Source organism: Pteropus vampyrus, unplaced genomic scaffold (genome assembly GCF_000151845.1).
Source record: "Pteropus vampyrus isolate Shadow unplaced genomic scaffold, Pvam_2.0 Scaffold58, whole genome shotgun sequence".
In the NCBI taxonomy this organism is placed as follows: Eukaryota; Metazoa; Chordata; class Mammalia; order Chiroptera; family Pteropodidae; genus Pteropus; species Pteropus vampyrus.
Window position 1 is genome coordinate 9,109,527 of NW_011888839.1, and position 20,128 is coordinate 9,129,654.

Below are 20,128 nucleotides of genomic sequence, written 5' to 3' on the forward strand. Positions count from 1 at the left end.
ATTTTCCTATGTTTCTAACAGCAGAGTGCAGTATTTTGCAAGGAGAGGTTCCTTGCGATTGAGTACATATTCATTTCTGTTAGACTGTGCCTTTTTGGAGCTCTTATAATGCAGTTCAATAAGAATATGTGCAAAAACTCTCACACTATAAACTCTACGTTAATATTTTCTAATAGGTAAGTCAGAAATACTACTTCAACCAAGTTCTGGATTTAGTGAGAACGAAAGCAAGGTGGATTTTAGGTGCGGAAGGACTATCTCCTTCTAAACGTCAGTCTCAGCCCCGGAGGCACATTTGCGGCAGAAGATTTCCTTGTTATGGGTCAGGAAGCCTTCCCCCACCAAGGAGACTGAGCACTTTCCACAGTTAAAGCATTCGCTGTGCCACTGGCGGTCTTGAAAGCAGATAAACTTGACACCTCTGAGACCTGTAAAGGAATTGGAGAAAAAGAATAATCTATTTTTTTCAATGAATAGATAGGGCATTCTATCAGGAACTCCTCTGAGAACTGGAGATACAGCGATGAGCAAGACTTTGTAGAGGTAAGTAACCTAAAACAGAATGCTGCCCACCGGTGGCCCGCATTGGGAATGTCACCTATCGGCAAATTCCTCCTCTGATATTCAGCCTGATTCTCAGCCAGATTTTCTCATAATCTACAAAAGTAGATAGAATCTGGGTATATAAAACATGTTTTGCGAAACAGATAAGGATTGTAAGACAGACAAGGAAATATAGTGTCGTGCTGTGGGAAGAAAGTATGTATAGGTTTTCAAGTCAGAGATATCTAAGTATAAATATCTTTCTCCTTCATGCCCTTGTTTTCTTACAGTCAAAGTTAAGATAACATAAAATAAACGTGTACTTCCCAGCCTGATGTCTGATGTTTTAATGACTTTTAGTTCTCTTCTCACATATTTAGTTTTATTTAGGATAAAGTCCCATGGTCATATTATGGTTTGGGACACAATTTCCAAAACCCCCAAATAGCGAACTCGTCCAGGTTATCATGTAGCTAGCCCAATGGGACGACCTTATTACTTTGCCCAGAGACTTTAGCCTGGGCTTGTGACAAAGATCTGTGAATCTGATTACTCTGGCACTGAGGCCAGGCTATTTAATGATTAATTTCTAAGAAGTGCCTTGTCAGCTTCCAGCACTTCAGCTTGGGAATTAAGTTAGCTATGGGGCTTCTAAAAAGGTAGTAGAATTTGAGTTCAGTGAGACTCTATTCTCTATATTTTTAATATGAATCCAGGGTGCAGTTCAAGGAATTGATTTAGAGGAGTTGGAGAAAAGGAGAAAAGGTCTAGAAATTGGGAAGAGGTTGAGACGCCTTAGATTTGAATCTTTATTTATTTGCTAAGTGATCTTAGTGCTAAGAACTTCTTATGATTTGCTTATTACCAATACAATAAGGCTAAAATAGTTCATGTGCTAATTCACCTATAATTTCCAAATATGCCATTTGAGATGGTGAAGCAAAAGAGTGAATAAACATTTTATTTCAGATAAACTAAATATGATAATAAACTTTTATTTCCATCCTAGAAATGTTATTTGATGTCTTTACATACAATTTACTAGTTCATAGATAAATTTACATCAAATTCCTCTACTTTCCTTGATTAAATTTATAGCTTGCTATTTATGATGCTATCATTACTTTCTAACAAGAGTAAATCAGTGATGAATCTATTAATTCTTTTAATGTTATCAAAACATTAATAAGCTGACTGTAAGAATAATGTTCTATATATACATAAATCATCTCTTCATAAAACTAATCATTACACATCTAGCATTTTGATGGTCATGAGTTTTTCTTGATTTTATTAGTAAGCTTGTACAGTGGCAAATATAAAGTAATTCTACAATTTTATAAAGAAGAAAAAATAGAAGAACCTGGTAGCAGGAATTTAAGATAGGCCTAATTCAACATGTGAGATGTTTATAAAGTGTTTCAATTTTAGATATGTTTACTCCTCTCAGGTCATGAGGGTCATTTGCAGTGAGAAAGTCATCCAGAAAACAGGTCTCTGGTACCTGTTTTACCTGGTTTTATTTACTCCTGAAAATTTAGTAGAACAAGAGCTAGCATTTGTTGAGTACTTGAAGATGACCCAGTCACTATTTTAAGCTCTTTACACATATTACTTCACAGAGCTCTCACCTCACCTTCATGGGATAGATATTATCATCAACCCTACTTTGCATGCAAAAATTGACAGAGAATTCAACCACTTGCCCAAATCTCCAAGATGGTAAGTGGTAGATCTGGATTCAATCTTAGACTATCTGGTTTCAGAGCCTATGCTTTTAACTTCGCCAAATTAAGTCTGAATTTACCTTTTGTAAAAAAAAAAATAAATAAATAACATGAAACATTAGCATCCCTTTGTGAAGAAATCATAACATTTGAAACTCCTTTCAGTCAAAATAAACAGAAAGCTAAGATGTAATCCTGTCCAACTCTTTATTTTTCAGATAAGGCAAATAAGTGCCTCAGAGGCAAATTATTTACCCATCGTCACACAGTAGTCAGAGGTAGAGGCAAGACCAAGGTAATTTACCCCCTTGTCCAGAGCACTTCTCACTACATGAAGTTGCTTCATTCATCCCAGAAAGTTTGAAAGTTTAATCTCATCTTAGAGGAGGAGAAAAAATATATATAGTTATACCTCGAGTTGCTCAGATGAATCAAATGCATTGTGATGGGATTTAAAAAAAAATATACTGGGTAATTTATAGATTTAGTTAATTTAAAACAGTATTTTGAAGACATTATAAAGTAGTTCCTTAAGGTGACATTGTTTGCATGAATATGCAACTTTCAGAAGATAAATATATGGCAACATAAGAATTCTCTATGATATAGTAGTTCAAATAGCTCAATTTTAAAGAAATCCTACTGTAGGACATATATATATATTAATATATATGTTTAAGAATCAGATCAAAAATACTAAAGTGAGTTGATAGTTTTTGCAGGCTATAATAGTCTCTGGTATCTCTGTCACTAAGCCAAAAGAAGATTAAGATAATTATCAAAAGACTGAATTATGTATTCTGAATTAAATACATAATCCTCATTTGGATTACTTTCGGGTCAAATCTCCGATTCCTAATCATCTTTGTGTTACATGCAGAGCAATGTGGTTTTGCCATCTGAATCTTAAAAAGCTGGGCTCAGTTGATCGACCAGCAACAACCCATGAGAAAAAAATCAGTTAGACGCATGAATCTATTATAGATCAGAATTGAAACTCGTCAAGTTCAGGGTTTGTGTTGACTCTTTGCAGACTAGTATTAGCCATTTGGGTCCCCCAAAGTTTTCAAACCCATTTTGAGTCGTTTAATTTTCTCATTTCATCATAAATCCACCCTTTTTTTCCTAACCCCCCCAAAAGAGTTCTAGAATAAGTCTACTTAATGTGTTGGGCTATGATGGCAGATTCTAGTAAGGAAATTTTAGAGCTCCAAATACTGTTGCATTTCTGGAAGTCCCATTTTCTAGCTAAAAATCAATAAAGACAATGGCTTATTTTTTTGACTATGGGAATTGTCAGATGTGTAAAAGGCAGGAGAGTAGAGTGGTTAAGAGCCCAAGCTTTGGAGACTGATCATATGGGATTATAAAAGCCAGCTTTTGATAGGGCTAAAAGGTGATGTAGCTGAGTGATGGAAACAAGGCATGAGGAACAGAGAAGATAGGCCCTACATAAGAGGGCAGCCACTTAGCTCCATATGACAGTGACTCAACCAGAGAGTATAAGGGTAGTTGTCTCACCCCTGGCAGGCTCTTTCATTTACTTTTGGCACAGAGATGGATTTTATATTATATTACATTACATTATAGTTTCCAAACATGGACAGGCCAAAAAAACATGCCTGCAGCCCGATGTAGCCCTGATTCTGAAAAACATGGTGCCCCTGATAGACAAACAAGACTGTACAGTGTTTACCCAGGTAATTCTCTCCCTCCCCTGCAAGTCCGTGAAAGCCTGCCATGCTGGGCTTGCAGTGAAACTATTTTCTTTCTTTAAAGATTCGTAAAGACTCAATTTTTATTTTGCGATATATTTAAAGATGGAGGAGGAGGAGAGGGATAAAATAATCTTTAATTCTATGTTACATAAACTGAATTTAAGAAGATGAAATATAATCTAGGAATTCTAGGAGTGGGGAATTCTGCCACATTATTCAGTGATACAAATTGCCTAAAAGAACAGCCGCTGGGTTCCTCAGGTGTCATGTTAGCTTCAGTTCCTTTACTATAGGATTAACATTTGAGAAGTGTCTCTGAGAAAAATGTAATGCGTTTTTTGCCTTGAAAATCTATTTAACACAGATTGATTTACCATTTATATTATTTTCACATCATGTCACATGTACTTTGTTTCTTCAGCAGAATGCTATCTTGTTTTAGTTCATCTATGTATAATTACAACTTATTGTAAGTGAATAGAGGAAAGATAATAATACATTTGTTAGAAGCATCTTAAAATGAAGTTTAATTAATTCCTAATCTATGTTACCCTAATTAGTACAGCTTTGAATTTTTGTGCAATACTTACATTTAATAAAAAAGTTTTCTATTTTAAGGCCCCTCACCCTTGTTTGGAATTAAGCAGGATTTTGATTTCTAAGTATCTCTTCCTCCCACTCAAATCCTTAAAGGTCTGGTTTAGATCAGGCCTCCTCATGAAGATCTTTTCTGACCTCTCAGCCGATCCTGTTCTCCTTCTTTCCCAGACTATTACACTCCTTAGAGTCAGTACCATTAAGTTTAGCATTGTTTACCCTCTACAGAGCACAGCTACCCAAATTATACTCTATACTTGCCTCGAGGGGTCTGTGTAATATGTACATTTATATATGAGTACACATGTGTGTTTATCTCAAAAGGAAACATAAGAAAAAGATTATCCATTTTTCACTTGTATTTCTTAAATTAACTAGATAGCATTTACATAGCTGTAACTATCTCATGGTAAGACCGCATTAAACTGAAGAACTCACCAGTAATGGGTTTGGTGCAGGCTGCACACTTTTTGGCATAAAGACGATTGTAGCAATCCAAGCAGAATGGGTAATCATCTCTGGACATAAATTCTTCTTCACAGAGCTCTTTTCTACAGCCACTACACAGGAAACACTCTTTGTGCCATGGCTCACCACGGAACGTTACCCCACCTGAAGTTATCACCTGCCAAAGGATCACAAAACAGCAATGACTGTGGGAGCCATTACAATTCAGAACTTTCGTGATTCTCTTCTATGTCCACATGTGGTTTGGGCTACTCAAGCACCCTATGTCAGGATGTCCATTTCCTATGATTTTTTGAATTGATATGAAAAGCAAAAGGCTATAGGGATTAAATTGAACGAGTGAGAAATATCCTAATTTTTATTCTATAATGGAACAGAAAAGAAGCAGGGCCATAGTGGATCCAGGAAGATATGAAAGAAGTTGCCTGTTGATTCCTTTGCTCATCTTTCTATGATTTTCTTGTTGGTCTTCAAAGATCTGCCATTAGAGCTGAGATATTTTTTACAATGTTCTTATTTTTACGTTTACCTTTTAAGGATACTGAAAAAAAGTTTTTTCTTGGAAGCTTTACTCCGGGTTTAAGAATATTCAGCAGTGGCAACTCTGAGTGGAATTGATAAGCACCATCATCTGCTAGCGATAGCTAACATTTCTTAAGTGCTTTTTCAGTCCTCAGCCCTGAGCTAAAGGATGACCTATTAACATTCTGAATACTGCTCCACAGCAGAGACTATTTTTTTCCCCTAAGAGATAAGTGAATACTTAGAGTTAGAGTGGTTAAGTCACTTGCCAAGATCACAGAGCAAACATTCTAACCTGCAGCCCATGTTCTTAAACATTGATACACTTCTGAGGAGAGATTACTTTGTATTGATAAATAGTTGATAAATCCTTGCTGAATAAATGTATAAATTTCAAGGGGAAAAAGTGTTTGGAAAGCAATTTCAACATTGTATCTAGAATGAATGGGAGACTGTGGGCAATTGCTAAGTTTTCAGCTTTAGGACTCTAAGTAATGAACACTGGTTGTACGTTGAACCTTTACCTGCGACGTGCTAAGGTTTTTGTCAGAGATGGTTATTATTCCTCCATAATGCACCTTTTTTCTAAAGTAGTTTAATTCATGGATTCTACTTTTTAAAAGGCAGAAACATCTATCTTTAGAATGACATGGGTAAATATTGGACACCTCTTCTTGTACAACCCTTTTTAAGTCATAGCTTCTTTCAAATCCATGGCTATTGAGCTTCTGGAATAGCTGTGGAACCAAAAATGTGCTCATGTAAATGTCTTATAATGGCTGAAGCAAGGTGGTATCAGAGATTGTTCTTATAATCTCAGTCTTCAATTAAATAGACACAGAAAACATAGAGCCTATTCTAAGCCATCATACTGCTGACAAAGTAAAAAGTGTTATTTGCCTATGATACAGACTTTTGAAAACATTATTCTAAAGATATTTCAAAATCTTATAACAAATATCTTACAAATTAAAGATATTTAAAAGAAAAGTTATTTTTCCTAAAGGAAAAAGTATACTATTTTAAATAAGTAAATGGGAACTGTGATGGTCTGTATGAACACAAGCAATTTAAAATACTCCCTATTAACTTCAAATGCCTTATAGAAGGCACAGTGGAATTCAAGATTCCTTTGATTTATTTGATCAAATGATTAGCAGGCAACACTTAAAAGATTCAAAGCTTGAAAAATGTATTCACAGCAAAAACCTTGATAAGTAAGGTAAAACTGTTTAATTAGGGATAAGAAACTCAGAACATTAAAAATAGTTTGCTTGTGATTATTTTCCTTTTGAAGAGGCAGGTGGGCTAGGATGAAGTCTAATGTCTAAGGGTGGAATTTGCCACTGATCGGTCTCAGGATTTAGAACAAGTTTCTTCTCTGGCAAAGTGGAGACAATAATGATTTTGCATTTAGTATATGACAGCCAATGAATCGCAGAATACTCTATTTGAACCTTGAGAAGTTTAATTAAAAAACTTACAGTTTGAGGTTACTTGCTGTTTGAGAAAAAATAAATTTTAGCTTCACAAAAAAGCCTATGAAAAAAGTTTTAAGGGCCCGATTGTCAAGTAGTTTTTTTTCTATTTTGTTTTGTTTATATTTAGTCTTTGGTTGGGTTGAAACTAATTGTTTTTCTTCATCTTGGATCGTCTTGATCAGAAACTTTTATATCAGGCTTTCGTTAAAGGACTTGTGGTTTAAAAAGTTAAATAGAAAATAATCTGGCATGTCATGATCTGTCTACTACCCAATATAAACATTTCATAAATGTTTGGTGACTTCAAATCATGTCCTAAATATAGGACAGGCTCCCATAACCTGGGAAATGCCAGTGATTTGGCCCCAAACAGTGCTCAGAACCTGATGTATTAGAGAATTTTCCTCCTTAAATCTTTATAGCATCAAAAGAAATTTTATATTGCATGCCCACTAAATGGTTTTAAGGCAATCCCTACAAGTCTCATTAATATTTTCACATAATTCTTTAAGAAACATAGCCCAAATATGGTCAACTTAGTGAGATAAATCTATCCACTTTATTACCAGCATCTGTTTCTAAATGCATGTCATTGACTCGTAATTCTTTGGAGCTTCACCTCACAGGGTCATAGGGTCTGACTGTTGCGTATAAAGTCATTTTCTAAGTCAGTGTTTCTGGTAGAGTAATGGAAGTCTCAGGTATAAGATAGTTTTATGTCATATTACCATCATTTGTAACTTTCAGCCATCATTATAGTATAATTTAATAATTATAAATTGGAGTTTGTTGATGTCTCCTCAAATGCAGTAGTAGTATTTTAAATATCCCTAGAAAATTACTGCGTGCATGTTTGTGTGCTATGTGTGCATCCATGTTTGTATATGCATTTGTAGAAAGTGTTAATGAAACTTCTAGATGTCCAGATGCAAGTATATAAAAGGTCTTAAGATATTTGCCAAAGTAGCCCATAAATCAAAAGTATTTAGAAACCGCTGTACTAATCCAATATGTTTTCATGATTCCGCTTTCTCAGTACAATTTATAGTGCTATTTTAAACTTATGATGCCTCACAGGTCAAGGATTTCTTTGAGAACATCAATACATATTTTTGGACTACAGATAGATTTATCAAGGTGATGGAGATGAGCAACTTTTTCTCATAAAGGCTTAGAGAATAAAAGAGAATTGGACAATGTTTACTTGAAAAAAAATGACTTTTTTCTATTGAAAAACATATTTTCAATGGGTATCCAAGTCAGAGGGCCCTACATGATACTCTAGGACTGGAAGTGAAGCGAAGGAAACCAGTCAAAGCTCTTAACCTTCTTTCTATCTTTCTGTCTAATGAATTTCCCTGACGATCTCATCACTCTCTTGAGCCTTGCATAACCATCCTTTCGAAACAGAAAAGCTTCAAGCCAAGAAGACATTCGTGTTGCTGAGACATAATGTGAGGAGTTAAACATCTTGTTTAAATTGGTTCACTTCATCACTCTGTGAGACAAATCTATGTTTTTATGAAACTAAATGGATCGAAAATTATTTTCTATGAAATATTTTGTATTCAAAGAGAGATGCATATCCTCTAATAGATACATGAAATCTTATACAAGTGAATGGAACTGGAATATCAAATCACTTGATTTTGGAATGTTAAATTCATGTTCTGGGTGGAAATTTATAGTGATCAAAGTTGATGGTCCTCCTTGCTGTGACAGGTGGTGTTTTTGGACATATTGGAATTCAAACTGGCATGGATGTGTAAAGATAGATATAACATGATATTATCAGTTCATTCCAAATACATAGTGAGGCTAAAAAGCAATGGTCTGGAAGTTTCCACAAGCTTCACCTTCTTTAGATAATTACCTTCTTACAAAAGCTGCAGTAGTGAGCAAACTCCTTCTGAAAACACGGCACACAATAATAGCCACTGTCTTTGGAAATCAAAGGTTTAGTTCCCATCGGCTGTCGGCAATGCTCACACACAAAGCAGGTTTCATGCCAGTAATTGCCTTTAAATTCCATTTTGCGGGAACCTGTATCCCAGAAGAATCTGTTAGTACAAATCAAGTACAACTTTATTTTCTTTTAAGCAAATTACTTAAAATATATGTTTTAAAGTTAAGATAATAAACTAATTGTTCTTATAAAAAATGTTTTGTTGATTTCCAAAAACATTTATCTGGAAAAAAAAGTAAATAGAGTTCAGCCATGATAACAGTGAATCACTCTTTCACTGAAACTTCTTCTGCCGCGTAAGCTACAATTTTGAGATGTGAAAGTACTATGAGTGGAGATTCTAAAAGGCTGCTTGTGGTTCAGGTAAATTTTAGGGATATTAGAAATGCTGGGAGAACAATCTCCTTAGATTGGTGTTGTGCAGTTATGGTCTCCTAGGAAGTCTTTGAATCTGTTATAAGAATATAAGAGAGAATCACGTTCTTATGTTGCTGTCTATAGGGATTGAGAAGAGGATCAAAACATGGAGAACTAGTGCTTGCCTAAAAGTTTAATGATTTTCATTGATCCTTATCCTCTCTAAGAGAGAATGAAGATGATTGACTCTCAAAACCAGTTGGTGTCAAGCTACAAAAACAATGGTTGGCTCCATTCTCCTTTGACAGAATGCTTTCTGGTGCCATTGTTTTTTTCTAGAACAGGATGTTTAATGCAGTGTTAGTATTATTGGTATAAATTTTATCTTTATTCTATCAGAGTCTGGTTCAAAATATTTCTATGGTTTAAGTTCATGAAAATAAACAGAACACTGTAATTTACCTGGGCAAGACAGAAAGAATAACCTTTTTATTTCTACTAAATGAGATCAACAGATAGCAAGAAAGCTCTCTTTCTCAAAAGCAAGGTCTTATTAGCTACTATACTTTTCCCAGGCTTGGACTTAATTCAAAGCATTGCAGCTTCGGTTAGGCACCAGAATCCCCCTGTGATCTTACCAGGCATGATGGTCTTCTTGCAGTGGAAGCACTTGGAGGAGCACTCGTTAGAATAACACTCAGAGCACAGCAGGCGCTCATCCTTGGCAACAAAAGGCTTTTCCACCAGAGAGTGATTACATTTGGCACAATTGAAGCATCTCTCATGCCAGTGCCGGCCTTTGTAACAAAGATCCTTCAAGACAGTGAATAAAGTTAATTAAAAGTATTTGCTACAAAACAGGGCATTTGATAAGAGAAAACTGAACACTCCTGGGACTCTGGTGCCAGTATGTTGTGCTGGTAGCTTGAGGGAAAGTTATTATTGATACTATTACCCATAAAGAGGAGACTCTCTGGGGCAATTAAGAGCTAGAGCTTGGGGTTTTCTTGGTTGGTCACTAACAACAGACTGAAAATAAATGGACTCTCTTCTGTTTCTTCTAATTTCTTCTACCTTCCCTTTATAAACAAGAAAGAATTTTTATGGAATGATTTTTGCTTTTAGGTTGTCATAACCTATTATCGTTTGATATTTAACTAAACAAAATCTCAAAATCATCTAACTAAAACAAAGGCAAAAAAAATGAAGAAAAAGGAAAAAGTACGATAATGTGCATTGTGGGTGGAATGGGCTGTAGGCGTGAAAGGTATCAAGGCACAAGGGGTTTAGTAGTGAGATGCTGATTTAAAGTTAGAAAATATAGATTTTTAAATTATGTACTTATTCATTTAGACTCTTGTCGTTCCAGAAATAACTCAATATTTTATCTGTGTAACTTTGGGCGAATAACTTCTTTAATATTTAACATCCTAAACTATATCCTAAGATCATTGAGAGGATTAAAGTTATGTTTTGCAGTGCTAAGCATGGTGCCTAGAAATTGATTGACGGTAACTTTGAAGATCCTCATATCCAGCAGCAGAGCAATAGAGTAACAGTCAAGTAAAGGAAAAGAGGCATTCCAAAGCATGTGTCTGCTGTTTATATGCAATAATTTTGTGAATTGAGATAAGACCTACCTTGGAATCTGATTCAATTGCTTCTTTGCACTCCTCACAATAGTTACAAAAGACATGATCATAACATGAAATGCAGTATGGATTGTCATCCTTTAATACATACTTCTTCCCAAGAAGTGATGTTGTGCAGTATTGACAGTCAAATTGAGCAGTTGTCATTTTGGCTTAATCCTGTGAATTAGAAAATGATTCATATATATATAAAAGCAAATTTCATTGATAGGAGAAATTATAAAGCCTCAATACAGTATGAGTCAAGCACTTGAATAAATTTTTATTTTCTTAAGAGAAAATCCACCAATTTAGAAAAATATACTGTAGTTACGGTGACACTTGGAGTGATTTAAGAAAGGCCACTCTCCCATCTTGGCAGTTTCTGTGTGTTTTGCTAACAAAATGCATCAAGCCAACAGCCAGATTGTGAAAAACATCTTGCATTTATCATCCACTAACTGTGGAATTCAATGAGAATGTGATGTGTTGAAATAAGATGATTTCACCTCAAGGACATAAATATGAATTGTTAATAGGGCTTTCACTAACTGTCATCACTTACTATCTTGCTGGAGAACTCTGGAGGCAGAGTTCCATGGAAATAACAAGTCATTTTTATTCTAACTAAAATAGAAATTAATAATCAAGTACATTGTATTTTCTGGGCCATTCTTTTATTTCTCAAGTCTTTTATAGGGTATCTATTTAATGAGAGTTCGGAAGTTTGTCCTAAGATCTTCCTCTACCATGTATTCTCCCTTGGGATATCCTCCCTACCTGTGGCTTCAACCTTCCCAAATATTCTCTTGACTCCAAAATCTCTAGCTTTAGAGATTTTGTTCATCACTTGACTCCTGAGCATCTCCATTTAAATGTACCATACCAAGCTAGCCAAATAAAACTCCATGTAAAATACATACATACATACATACATACATAAAACAGCAGGTAGAATTGAGTCCAAGTGCCAGGTCTTTGTGACTGCTGTTGAGCAATTGTTCAGATGTAAAAGTACAGATAAAACCATCAATAGTAGAAAGAGCTATAGGTTTATTCAGGTTGTAGGGCTAAATTAACATGTCTATAGAATGAATAATAGCAGCATCATCTTACAGAATGAAATATTAATATGAAATATAAAGCCAAAGCCAGGATAAGAATCCTAGTTTTTTTGTAAATTTAGGAAAACCATTAAAGAACAAAACATAGATTTCAAAGGTTTAACTAGGCATCGAACATGAGTTTTTTATTGTCACCAAAAGCAGTACCACTGATTTTCTTCAACAATTAAGATTTGTCATCTCTGGATTTACTGGAGTATACTAAGAACTATGAACATTTTCTAATTTTTCACATCAGAATTTTTTTTTTAATTTTAGTAAAATGAGAAAATCAATTATTATGATACTTTTTACAACATTTTAAATATTAGCTTTTATTTGCTACATTCAAATGACATTCCCATACATTTGCCTTCTTTTATTTTAATGATGATGTTTCCAGCAGTCTTGCTGAATATACATTATAATTAATTCTGTGTATAGAAGTTTTGCCATATTGTTCTTCACTAACAGAGAAAAGACTGAGGATTTGAAACACGTGAGTCTTTTCCCAGGAAATATAAAAATTTAGACTAGAAAGTTCCCAATGGAACATACCAAAATTATCTGCAAGGAACATTGAATTCTGTATTTGATTAATTCCACAGAAATGTCCCTTCCTAGTGAATACAAACACACTCAATGGATTATTGAGATCTGGGAAACAGGAGGAAAATTGACTTGATTTCCTTGAAAGATTTTAAAACGCATGTTTTATTTACATTCACAGTGATCAAGTATTTATCTCTTAATAGTGAAATAAAGCATATACCTTTAACTTTCGTCAATTAATGTGGCCACTTTCAAAATTAATATAAGTTTGTCTTAGATGTATAGAACAGCACCATAAAGCACGGCCTCTCAGGACTTGGGAATTCCCAGGCCATTTCCATTTTGTAAGGCTTTACTAAAAGCCTTATAAAATGAAGAAACACCAAAAGCCTTATATTATAAAATGAAGAAACACCAAAAAAGATTACAAAATTGATAGTTTCAAATGTATAGGAAATGTTAGATTTCTTAAGTCAAACTGTTATTTCTTATACTTTGCATATATATTAGAAATATTCCTTTCTATATACATCGCGTTTTATATTTTAAAGGTTTTAAAAATAAGTGGATCATAAATAAATAGAATTAGTATGCATCAAACCATCTTTTCCTTATGTTCAGCAACAGAGAAATAATTCAGATGGGTGCAGTGATATCCAGAAAAAGATTTTGCATGTGGATAGTGGTCATGGAAGTTGTCCAAACAAGGAAAATCTGGGATGCTGTGGATGGATGCAAAGAGTTGATGGCTGAGAGGGACCATTTCAGACACAAGAGAGGAGAGAGAGAGACAATAAAGTCCTCTCTCTCTCTAATACTCAGTTACCATAGAAATGTGCAAACTGTGGACACGATTCCAATATTCCAATGTGTGCAAGCTTCATGCCCAAGGTTCGCACAAATCAAGTAAAACCTGCATGTGTCCTATTACTTTCTTGCCACAGATTATAAGTTTCAAAAATGAGAGGGCTATCCTTCTTATGGTGGAGTTGAAATATATAAGATATAATTTGGTCATTCTGATTTCCAATAACATGTCTATGTTGATTTGTTTTTGAGGAACTTTATTTACTTGAGAGAATTGAATTACCATATGTCCTTTATTGTAAATATCAATGATAAGTTACTACATTGATTTGATTCCAGCTTTTTTTTCCACCACAGAGGCAGGTAATACTATATAAAATTATTGATTGCATGTCTCAAGATAGGGGATATATAGTAAATGGTATTTAAGATTATTTCTATCTCTAATACATGATCTGTAAGTTTGCTAAATAGATGCACACAATACCATAACCATTACTTTTGCACATATGTCAAAGTGCACTGTCCTTTAATTTACAGTTTGCTTTCTGGCTTAATTTTCATCTGATTATTTACAGTAGCTTCATTCAGCCCATATAAATACATCTGTGCTCATCTGAAAGTGTTGCACGACTATTTCAATTGCCCATTCAAGTCTTTCATTGGTTCTGTAAAGTGAATTTGTTTCTGCTTTTCTTTAGGGAAGAACTTAAAAGAATTTAAATCTAAATGGCATAAGAATATTAAAATATTCTTGGGAAATGTTAGTATAAAATGTTGAAGCCTTTGAAACATATCTGATTGATATATCAAACTTGGATGCAGAAACTGGATGAAGAATCTTAATTTGAGCTATACTTAACTGAAGTTACCTGTGGTCATTTTCCCATTTAGGATTTTAATTCAAAGTGTTGCTCTGATGATAGACAGACGGCTGATAGCCAGTCAAAAGCGTTTTGGAAGCCTCATTGAAAAAAGTATATTGCTTTATGCTCTATAAAGAATTACGGAAGCCATTTACAGTGCCTAATTATACAAGCCATCTAGTCTCCTAAGGGACTGTTTTAATCATTCTCTTCTCCTCCTTCCCTGCCTGCATCCTCTACACATGTTTATTAGGTACTTCACATTCTATTGATTTCACCTTATAAGCATCCCTTAAATCGTAGTTTAGGCCTTACTCATATCTATGATGGACCTTGGTGACTTACATCAAACTGAAGTTATTATTAAAGATTTCTCACTCTGTTGAGTGAAACTAAGCACATTTCTAACACATAATTTTTGTTCTCCGAGGATGAATTTACTTTCTATGAAGAGTTCCAGAATATTCTCCACAATGCTTAAGAAAAATCTTTCTCAGACTCATCTGATCATCTCAATTTCTTGGTGAAAACTTCCAACGGCTCTTCTTTGACTGTGAAATAAAGTCTAAACTCCATCATTTAGCATAGAGACCCTTTACTAGCTTGCCTACTTTTCCTACTATTTCTCTATCCCTTCCCCAACCCTGAACTGTATCACACACACACACACACACACACACACACACACACACACACACACACACTACCAATGCATTAGCCACTTCTCATGATTTACTATTTTTAAATAATTACGTTCTTTTATGCCTTTGAGCCTTCCCATGTGACTTTTATCTCTAATGCCCTCATTCTTGTCTTCCGCTGACTTTGTCCACGTGATTATTCTCCTAATCGATCAAGGTCCAGTTAAAAATCCTACTCTCAGTACCTTTCTCATGCCTCTCAGGACAGAGTAGTTGATCTCATTAGTGCATATACAGATGTCTACTTTTCTTTTGCCACATTTTGTAACAGTTTGTTTTGCCCTATGTGTGTCTCTCTCACTGTTAGCTCCTCAAGAGTAAGGATGTTGCTTACTTCATCTGTGTATCTCAGGTCCTAGCATAGCAGGACCTCAGAACATGAGTTATGACTGAAGAAATGAATGAATGGAAAACTCTCTGTTCTCTAAAGGCTTGGAATCCAATACAGGTACTAATGAAAACACACATGCAAAAACGATTCTATCAACAGAATAAAAGATAAAGAGACAAGTATGAAAGAGTTAAGAATTTTATGCTATTTGTTTACTTGAGTTGTGAATTAATTTTATCTATTATATCTGTTAGAAGATATGTCAAAGGATGAAGGTTAGAGAACAGAAGGTAAAGCTTAAGAACCTGTCCATGGCAAGGAGAATTCTTTCACTTTTCCTGTGAGAACAGTTGAATAAAACAGCTGGAGTGCTCTTCGAATATCAGTAGAAGTAGGTGGTTGTTCTGTTATTATTAAAGAGTTTTCTCCAAACTAGTGGCACAATAGGCTTCCATTATCAATTTTTGAACTGTTTGATCAGACACTTCAATTCTCTGATTCAATTCTCTGATTCAATTTTTGAACTGTTTGATCAGACACTTCAATTCTCTGATGGAAGCTACTCCAGCCTTTCTGGGTCTGTGCACGTGACATTTTGAGACAAACCATGTCTTAACCGAAATTGCAAGGTCTTTGTCTTCTGAGATCTGTGACGTTAGCTAAAATGATGTTTGATTGGAGTGTCGTTCGATTGACTGAGTTTGACAAAAATGCGGGAGGTAAATAAGATATACGGAAAAATTAATCCTGAGCCTGTGTAGACTAGGCCAGGTGGGAGGTAAATAAGATATACGGAAAAATTAATCCTAGGCCAGGTAAATAAGATATACGGAAAAATTAATCCTGAGCCTGTGTAGACTAGGCCAGGTGGGAGAAGGGTACGTTCGACAGCAGAAACATTTCAAGTTCACATATTTTAAAAAGACAAAGGCGCTAGAATAACTAGTAAAAATCTTGTACTTTTACATTTTATTTTTGTTTCATTTCCTCATTCTGAGGGTGGAATTGAGCAGACCTGCATCTACTTCCTTATCTGTTGTTTGCTTGTAACCCAAGATATAACATACTGTGGAGAGTATTGTGTTAGAAATCAGAAGCCGTAGATTGTTGCACTGGTACTTTGGCTCTAGCATCTAACTTAGCCACTGTTACGCAATCCATTTAACTTTTACGGCCCTTACTTTCCTTAACTGTAAAGTGAGAACAATATCAGCTGCTTATGACCCCTCTGGATAATCAAGAGAGATGTAAGAATGGAAAAGTCATGAGTAAGTCAGCTGCCCGTGTACTCGACTTGATGGAACATACACAATTTTAACTGTAGTTCCCATTTTAAAAGAGGCTATTTTCCTTCCCCGCTTGAACATGACTTTTTAAAAAACTAAACAAACAATGTTAAAAATAACTAAAGCCAGAACTTCAGGCCATCAATCAAAAATAACCTAAAACAAGCACCATCGAATTGTGGTGGAATGTCTCATATTAGTCTCTAGGGACATGTTCGCAAGCCCAGTTTGTTGAAGCTGAGTGTCTTGTGTGGAGAGGTCAAATGTGAATTCTCCTGAGAACTGATGAACTACTCTCCCATGAAACAAAACAGCTGACTAGAGCTTTCCATCTGGTTAATTTGTTCTGTGGATACTAACAAAGAAAAAAGTGCTTGGTATGATTTTCTTGGAGCGATTACATTCAGAATCATGTAATTATGGCAGCTATTACTGAAATAGATGTAAAATATAGTTCATGGTAATATGTAACCAGAATTTATCAAGCACTGCATTCTTTTTTTTTAAAAAGTAAGACTCTTAGAATATATGTAGATTTAATACCATTGTTGACTTTTTTCCTCACTGGCATACAAAAAAATTTTCAAGATATAAAGAATACTGCCTTTTAAGATGAAACAGGATTATTTAGATTTCCGTCTATCCAGATCCTAGCTTTCTGCTTTTAAACCTAACATTAAGCTTGCCTCTACAATTTTGATCCCAAAGGAACCACAATCATTTCAGTTGGTGTAAGTTTAGTTTTTCCTTCAACTCCTTGAAAACTTGCTGTTATTTCTATAAAAGATTTTCTAAAAGAGCAGAACCAGTCCCTAGTTTGCTTCAGGGTCTCTTCAAAGTTTTGTTTGAGGTTCCAATTTTGTTCTAGGGTTTGGTATATACAAGGACTGAACTAAAAGAGATAATTTATCTAAAAGTGTTTAGCATTGGGTCAATTCATGGTAGAGGCAGGGGAAGTATTTCTTGTACAGGAAGCCCCCAAATCAACCCTATTTCTTAGCGACAGAGTCTACGAGGGCACTGCAGATCTAACATAAGTATCAGAGAGTATTTCCCCCACCTGTGGCTTCTTGAAAACTTCAACAAGGACTGCATGGAATTCCTCAAGGGTAGTAATTGTATAATTTGTTTGTTTTCGGTCTTCTTTTCTATTTGGAGATCACCTTCTTAATCACGCTTCTTAACTACTATCAATATCTGAACCATAGTAACTGTTCCCTTAGTGGGGAGGGAGCTCCTTAGATTCATTTGTGTAACACTGTTTCTACCTGCTTTCTCTTGCACCTAATAAATGCAGGCTTATTGAGCAAAAAGCATGATTTGTCATTGTAAAAACTAAGTCTACTGAGGAAGAACTTAATCTGTAACCTGAACCACATCTTTAACAGAAACTAATCAGCTGAATAACCCCCACGGGACCAGGTATTTGAGTGCACAAGATCACATAAAAAAAATGCGCTATCTAAGGGAATATTCTAGGGGAATATATTTCAGAGAGGAAAGACAATGTCTTTTGTAACTGGATTTTTTTTTCAGTTTTGACTTCAATATCCTGTGATAAAAGGATATTATAAATTGACCACTGTAAAACTAAGATGGCTATTTTATTTTCCTGGATGTTTTAAAATAAATTCCAATTTCCTTCCATAATGAGTGATGAGAAAACTTAATCCATACTTAATTCACCTTAAAAGAAAGACAAACATATTTGGTTTAAACAGTGGTTCAAAAGCAAGACAAACATATTTGGTTTAAACAGTGGTTCAAAAGCAGTTTAAGTTAATAACCATGGGTCCAGGAGTTTAAAGGAGCTGTGTCCTAATCACCACAGGATAGTCCACTTAGCCTAACCTATTATCTTGAAAAACTAAAAGTATATACTCTTCATAATATAGGAGAATCAAACAAAAATTATTTTCTATGACTTTCTTTTAAAAATATGTTTTTAAGTATGAGAAATAAACCTTTTCTATTCTGGTAATACATAAATCATTTTAGAAACTGTTCAATAAAATGAAGAGTGTGCTTTATTTGAAAGGTGGCCAATATGAAATGATAGATGCATTCTTTATCGAATGGAATCTATAAAGTAGTGTTTTAAATCCATGACTTACATAAATGACAACTCCAGTTAAACAAATTAGTTAGAAAGACCTTTCAGCTATTCAACTAATAGTAATAAATAAGATTTCATAATCAATCACATAATTCTTTCCTGAGAATAAGCCAAGTCTAACCATATAATAATATATTGGCTTTCATTGTCCTGGCATTAATGGATTATTATAGATTCTGTAGTTTTATAAACTTCAAATTCATATTATACCTTGTATTATACATGTTTTGGGGGTGACTATTTTCATTATAATCATAATGTAAGTTCACTGAGAGCAACCACTGTGTCTTACTTATATTTATTCTCTATTGAAGCCTAGCAATGCCCAACAGTCACTGGGCGACCTTGAAAAATGTCTCAGATAAAACTGATGATAATTAAAAAAAATTTCTACTTTATTAAAAGTGATGTTGGCTCAAGACCAGGAAAATAAATGAAAACACCTTCAATTTTGGAATTTCCTGTTGGGAGAATCATTATGATTCCCTAAGTGACTAGAAGCGCCCTTCAAACATTCTTTCCTTGGTTTTGGAGAATGCTCTAGAGACTCTTTCTTTTCCTCTGAACTGGTAGGCCAAGTTAAAGGATAACAAATGTCCTATCTCTTTGTAAGTTTACCAGGAGTTTTGAAGATGGAGGTGTAGAGGAGGTATTTGCTATCTCTTCGGACCTTTTTAATTCTGTTTTCACTGCAGCCTTTAGACACCTACTGGGCCTGCAGAGGGCTGGGGAGGGGAGGGATAGACCTCTGAAAGGAGACATGCTCTAAGGCCCTTCACAGAGCTGGGTGGGGGGCCGTATGCCAGGCACTTCTGTGTAGCCCCGCAGCTTGCCATTAAGGTCTGGTCATGAGGCATATGTACCCCTTGTCATATGCATGAAATTTTCTATCAGTCTCCAAATTCTTAAGTCTCAGTTGATTATTTTCATGATTTTTTGAGACAGCTCACAGTGACGCTTTATAAAACCACTCCATTATCAGCAACCCATTAGGAATTTTACATAACATCTAAATACATATACTGTAAAAAACAAAACAAAACAAAAAAACAAAAAAACCATGACATTATATTCTGCCTTGCATGGAGGAATATTGTGAATTATCTCCATCAATGGTGCTTTAGAGCAAATGAGATAATAAATATCAAAATACCTTAAAAACTATTATGAGTTACACAAACATAAACATTGCCGAGGAGAAAAGTACCCAGAAATTAAAGTAATGTTAGATAGAAAATGACAAAATTTTAAAAAATATGTAATTTGTTATCCTAAAATGTTGTACATTTGGCACTGATCAAAACCAAATTTGGCTTCTCGTCAACTGACATTTAACTTAAATCACCGAGAGTCTCT

General features: G+C 34.8%; 1 protein-coding gene across 2 annotated transcripts in view; it reads right to left on the reverse strand.

The window, feature by feature from the left end:
- Window positions 1-202: 202 nt before the first annotated feature.
- FHL5 (four and a half LIM domains 5) overlaps window positions 203-20,128 on the reverse strand; it is a 28,492-nt gene continuing 8,566 nt past the window's right edge. Inside the window, exons 2-6 of one of the 2 annotated variants that reach the window (XM_011360750.1) lie at window positions 11,020-11,190; window positions 10,018-10,192; window positions 8,930-9,099; window positions 5,024-5,210; window positions 203-428 (exon numbers count right to left, since the gene is read on the reverse strand). In XM_011360750.1, coding sequence (XP_011359052.1) covers window positions 265-428; window positions 5,024-5,210; window positions 8,930-9,099; window positions 10,018-10,192; window positions 11,020-11,178 — 855 coding nt within the window. In that variant the 5' untranslated portion in view covers window positions 11,179-11,190 and the 3' untranslated portion in view covers window positions 203-264. The remainder of the gene's footprint in view (window positions 429-5,023; window positions 5,211-8,929; window positions 9,100-10,017; window positions 10,193-11,019; window positions 11,191-20,128) is intronic. The other variant, XM_011360751.1, reaches the window with a different exon arrangement.